This window comes from Crotalus tigris, unplaced genomic scaffold, assembly GCF_016545835.1.
Source record: "Crotalus tigris isolate CLP2741 ecotype Arizona unplaced genomic scaffold, ASM1654583v1 scf7180000019365.206954, whole genome shotgun sequence".
NCBI lineage: Eukaryota > Metazoa > Chordata > Lepidosauria > Squamata > Viperidae > Crotalus > Crotalus tigris.
Window position 1 is genome coordinate 200,955 of NW_024097501.1, and position 6,000 is coordinate 206,954.

Here is a 6,000-nt window from a genome sequence, read left to right on the forward strand (position 1 = left end):
GGAAGATCAAGGAAAAATACTGGATTGTGCAGTACTGAACAGATTTATACTGAAGAAGTTAATGTTAAATATGTGAACCCAGACAACATATTGTTTACTAAGCTTTAAAGATTCTAATTTTAAAAAATTAATAAAACTTATCAAAAAACAGTGGCTTGCTTCCTTACCAATTTATATTTAACAGAAAGTTGTTTTGTCATTTTTTTTCAAATAGAAATTCCTTTCATTTATGCAAGTCATCTAATGGACTTGAGATATATTGATACCAAGGGTAAAATACAATAATAATGCAGTAAATAAAAATAACAAGAACAATAATTCCATAGTGAATCCCCAAATGCCTTCCAAAAAAGCAGGGTTTTTTTCTGCAGAGAAGTCTATTCCATAAGAGAAGCCCCCACACATGATGCCTGCAGTTATATCCACTCCTATTATACTCTTAATAATTTGGGGCTCTAAGCATCTTCGCTGCTGTCTGACCATGAAAAAATGAATGGCTGCAAATATTGTATCTCTACAAACCTATCTGTAATTCAAGAAAATGAAAAGATAACTATCTGGAACTCAAATATTCTTTCTCTATTGAGATTGTCTACCTTAATTAAAAGTAATTAACTTTCCAAAGTTAAAGACAACTATTTCTAATAAACTTAGCATTTCAAAAAAAGTCAAATGGTAACTAATATTTCCAGTGGTATTCCCATATGGGTATTATTAGAAAGAATATTAACAGACAGATTTGAAAATTGAATGACAGCTATGCAAAATAGGTAATTAGAAGTAGAAACATAAACAGAAATATAATATATATATATATATATTATATTTCTTTTGAAATATGATATATTTCTTTTGAAAATAAAACAATGAAATCCTAATAATTCAGTTTCATTTGTTTAAATCAAATAATTCATAAAAACATTGTACTTACAATATTGTAAAAAAAAATAACCTTGCATATATTAAGCTTACACGTTTCCAGTTATTGCAGGTTAGATGATGTTACAGAATAAGCCTCTTCATAGTCATAACTTTGTAATATCGTTCACCAATATCAGATATGAGATTTTAATTCTGATATGATATTAGTTATGGATTTCACTCATTTTACCAAATCACAGAAGCACATGTCCCCCCATTTTTAAACTTGTACTACTGTTCTGTCCATAGAACTACAGTCTTTGTAAATTAATCTGTCCAGTTGCAATATTTCAAAACAGTCATCTATACTTTAGTGATATCATTATTAAACTACCTGAATTGCATTCCTCACACAGTAATCCCTGAAGACAGTGCAGAAGCTTCATCTGGTATAAAAATGCAGCAAAGAGGCTGCTACATGCTGCATAATCCGGGGATCATATTCTCTTTGTGCTACACTGTTTTAAACTTTTAAGTCTCAAGATAGCTTCAAAGCCGATTACCCAAGATGGCCTATCTCAACTTTAACCTCCCCAGGCTTCAAGATCAACCAGAAAGACCCACTTAAACCTTTTCAAAGGCCTATTTGTTGCCAGCGCAAGTGAAGGGCTCCAAGCCGTGGAACAGGCTCCCTTGAGAACTGCCCTTAGCTCTCCCTGTTCCCACTGTCAGGGAAGTAATTAAGACTTTCCTGTTTTGCTAGGCCTTTTGATTATATTTTTGTTAAAATCGTAACAACAAGAACCAATCCACTGGAGAGCCAGTTTGGTGTAGTGGTGAAGGTGCTGACCTAGATACCAGGAGCTGGTAAGACTTCTGTTGCTAACATTGGATGTTTTTGCATTGACAACAGATGGAAATGTAGCCATCTTTTACCTTTTGCTTTTAGAGTAAGACGATGCTGGGAGGGGGGATGTGAAGAGAGTTCAGCTAGACATAACAACACTAAACCTAACGTGAGAAACAAGGTTATTGTAACCAGAGCTGATAAAGAATTGGTGGGCTGGAGAACTGGAGAGGAAGCCTGCTCTTTGAGCTAATTGGGGAATGTGATTTATGACTGTTAATTGGAGGAGGGAATTGTGCTTTGATACTATATGCTCAGGGGAGGGGAATTCAATTTTTGGATTTGATTATGCAGTGCCAATATTATGCTACTCAAAATAAAGACTCTTTAAGGTAAATAATGCCTCAAAGTTCTTTTGAAGAGTTTCATCTGTCAGAACCATGACAACTTCTTTTAGGCAGCTGGATGACTTTGGGCCGATTCCTCTCTCTCTCATGCCAACCCACCTCACAGGGTTGATGTCATGGGGTGAAAAGAAGGCAGGAGGATTAGCTTTGAGTTATATAAAAATATAGAATTAAAACGTAGTATAATCATCATCTCACCCAGCCATCGAATCATTTTCTTGAGCCTGTCCGTTTTGCTTGCTGATTGGTGATCAGAGAGGGAAAGCTAAGAGGAAATTTGTGGGTCCCCCACTGGCAGGACGACAGCCTCGCTGAGGACATTTTCCCCAAGGATTGTGAGTACAATAAGCAATGGAGTCATGTATCCATCCTTTTAAGATGGCAGCAATAGCTGTCTCTCAGTATATGCCAAAATTGTAATGAAAAAGCCTTTAACATGGGTGGCACTCGGCTTTAACAAATAATCTGTGTCTTAAAATTTATGGCCAGCATGCCTAATTTCAGAAGAGATTAACTGAAGGCTAGCTTTATTGTGTGACCTTGTAAAACATCCAGCTTTGTGGCAGAAGAAAGATCTGTCCTCTAATGTTTGGACTGTGTCATTGAAGTGAATAGGTCACTAAACACTGCAAGGCAGGGTGCAAGTTGCCAGGAGTATTTTAGGATGAGGCGCAAAGGAATATTGCAATCTTACCGTTCTTAACACTGTACAAGCTTGCCTTTCTGCAGGAAGTTGAGCTCACATCTTTGCAAGTGTTTGGTCTCCCATAGCAACCTATATGTCCAGGAATAAAATAGTATGTTTTACTTATCCCCAATTAGCCTTTCTGATAAGCTATTAGGATCTAACAAGGAGAGATGGTGTTCTTTCCTGCCTGCCCTTTGTATTCCCTGTGAACTGTTAGAGTCGCAGCTCTACCTAGGCAGCTCCATCAAACCAGGTTGTCCACTGCTTTTGTTCTTAGCATTTATCCCACTTGGTTGCAGTATCTGCTTGTTTTTGCATTGTGCTTACCTCGTCCTCACCGCAAAGCTATCAATGCATGATGCAATGAGGGTTTTTGTTTTCCAGCTGGCTTGTTGCAGATGGAGTGCACAGTGAGTTTCCATGCAAAAAGGAAGAATAGAACTCGGGTTTTCCTGCTCTTCGTTCAGCATCTAAACCCATATACCATGCTGGCTTCTTCAGATCAGAATATCTACAGTAATTCAAAATGTTATTAAAATGTTATCTCAGTGGGAGTCTTCTATGCATCAAGAGTTGGTTTGAGAATCATATCCAGGCTTTGATGAGGGGGAATGGAATCTAGTAATGCTCCTCTTTTAATGTTGAAAACATTGTTAACTAGAGGAAAAATGTTCTTGTGAAAAGCTTAATGTGGGATTTTAACAGATGGATTTGTCAGATAACAGCATTAGCATTTATCTGTGTGTACAGCACAGAATTGGTGATTGGGTTCTCAAAAGATTCTTATTGGACTGTTTAAAGAAAGTTACAGCATCATTTAATTACATTAGATTGTATGTAAGAATTTGGGTGGATAAAGATTGCAAAGTTTCTTTTATGAACCTTTTAATATTATTTAAACATTACAATGTATTCAACACTGTATGAATTATTAGCATATATATAATGAATATTATATATGTCACTGTAGATATTATAGTACCATTAGAAATTAGGCAGAAATACTAAAAATAAATCTGCTGCAGTATCAAAATATTCTTTGGTATTAAGCTCTATAGTGGAAAATATACTATATTCTTCATAATTATTATTCAATTGGAAAATAAAGTCATTCATTCATTCATTCCACAGTTTTTGTAACCCGCTCCAAACACTGGGTAGCATATAATAGAATAAAAATGTTAAATTAAAAAACAAAGGAAGACAATACAATTAATTAAAAAATGGTAGCCATTAATGGTAGGCATTAAACATTTATTCTGATTAAAAACATGGTACGGCACTGCTGTTTGGATGGCTTCCCAAATTTCCAGAAGGAATGGGCTTCATAAATCTCTGAGTGCAAGGAATTTGGTATACAAAGTCCCAAACAACCTAATTCCATGTCACTAGGTGGATTTTCTGTTATAATAGCCACATTAGTATATATTTCTGATGCATTTGCTCAAAACATTTACTGCCTGTAGACCACAACTGTTTTTCTTTCTCCTTTCTAGGAATGAAATGATGAAGGACTTTCATTCCGAGAGCTCTCAGATGTACAAATAGCTATTTTAAAATTCCAATAAGCACCAGAAAATACTTTAAAATATAGTCCATCATGGATTACAAGGCTGGAGGTAAAAGGAAGCAGCAGCATAGTTTGAATTTACTAGATCAACTAAAATGTATGAAAGATTTAACTGAAATGATTGATGTGGTGTTAGTGGCTGAAGAAAAAAAATTCCCTTGCCACAAATTGATCCTGGCTGCTTTTAGCCCCTATTTCAAAGCAATGTTTACTTGTGGGTTGATGGAATGCGCACAGAGAGAAGTTGTGCTACATGACATAGCAGCTGAAAGTATATCTGTCCTCCTGCACTACATGTACACTTCTGACTTGCATCTCACAAATTGTAATGTACAAAATGTGGCCACTGCTGCCTTTTTTATGCAGATGGACGATGTGTTTAGTCAATGTCAAACCTACATGATGGACCACATTGAAGCTTCCAACTCTGTAGGGATCTATTATTTTGCAAAGCACATTGGGGCAGAAGAACTATCTGAACGAGCCAGGAAATATTTGTATCAGCACTTTACTGAGGTGAGCCAGCATGAAGAAATACTAGAGATAGAAGCTCAGCAACTGCTAAGCCTGATCAGATCCGATGATCTGAATGTATCCAGAGAAGAGAGCATCTTGGACTTAGTCCTTAGATGGGTTAACCACAGTCGGAAGTTGCGTGCAGATCATCTCATTGAGCTCTTGAAGCAAGTAAGGCTGGAACTTGTAAGTCCTTCATTCCTAGTGGAAGCTCGGAAAAGGAACACAGTGCTTCTGAGTAATTCTCAGTGTATAGACATGATTGAGGGAGCCTTAGAAAATATGAAAAAATCCAATCAACTTTCCCTCAGCCTCCGGTATGGCATGGAGACCACTACACTTCTCCTTTGCATTGGCAATAACTCAGGGGGGATCCGATCAAGGAAAGGTAATTATGCTGAGGCCAGCTTCTGTTACGCACCTCTAACGCAAAAGACCTACTTCATTTCCTCTCCAAAATATGCAGAAGGCCTTGGCAGTATATACACCGGTGTGGTTACTGAGGTCAACAGAATTGTTGTTGCAGGGGAGGCGAGTGCTGCCAAGATGTCTAGACAAAAGACCAGGAAGATTGAAATTTATAGGTTTGTATGGGGGGGGCACTAAGACACAAAATATTCCTATATCGTTTCTTCTCCCCAACACTTAAAATTACAAAGGGCCATATAGAAGGAAAGATTCAAGTGCTGTATGAATTAAAGCTTTTCCTCTAAGCCTATGATAGAACTTCTAACATCAAAGTGAAATTTCTAACATCAAAATTAACCAATGAATAATCTTCCTCTGGCTCCTTTTCTAGATCAGTTATAATGATGGAAGACAACCTTAACTAAATGCAAAAATGTTTTGGACAATTCTACTTTATAAATTACGTTTGAAAAGTTAAAAGGCATTGTGAAGGGATTAAGTTCTTGTGGAATATTTATAAAAGTTGGATGGAATCCTCCACTATTGTTTTATACACATTCCATTGGCTTCTAAATTGACTGAATACAGCATATACTATATTTATATCTATATATTTAAAACAGGTCTGTCAAGCAGAGTTATTTCAGGTTGTGAATGAAACAATTAGGTGTTTGCTCATTCATTAATGACACAACGGCAAGAT

The 6,000-nt window shown here is 36.5% G+C and overlaps 1 protein-coding gene across 2 annotated transcripts in view; it reads left to right on the top strand.

Moving 5' to 3' along the window:
• The window catches only part of LOC120316508 (kelch repeat and BTB domain-containing protein 12-like), a 54,998-nt gene extending 49,046 nt beyond the window's left edge, over positions 1–5,952 (top strand). For both annotated transcript variants that reach the window (XM_039362203.1, XM_039362204.1), the window contains exon 2: positions 4,300–5,952. In XM_039362203.1, coding sequence (XP_039218137.1) covers positions 4,404–5,495 — 1,092 coding nt within the window. In that variant the 5' untranslated portion in view covers positions 4,300–4,403 and the 3' untranslated portion in view covers positions 5,496–5,952. The remainder of the gene's footprint in view (positions 1–4,299) is intronic.
• Positions 5,953–6,000: the final 48 nt, after the last annotated feature.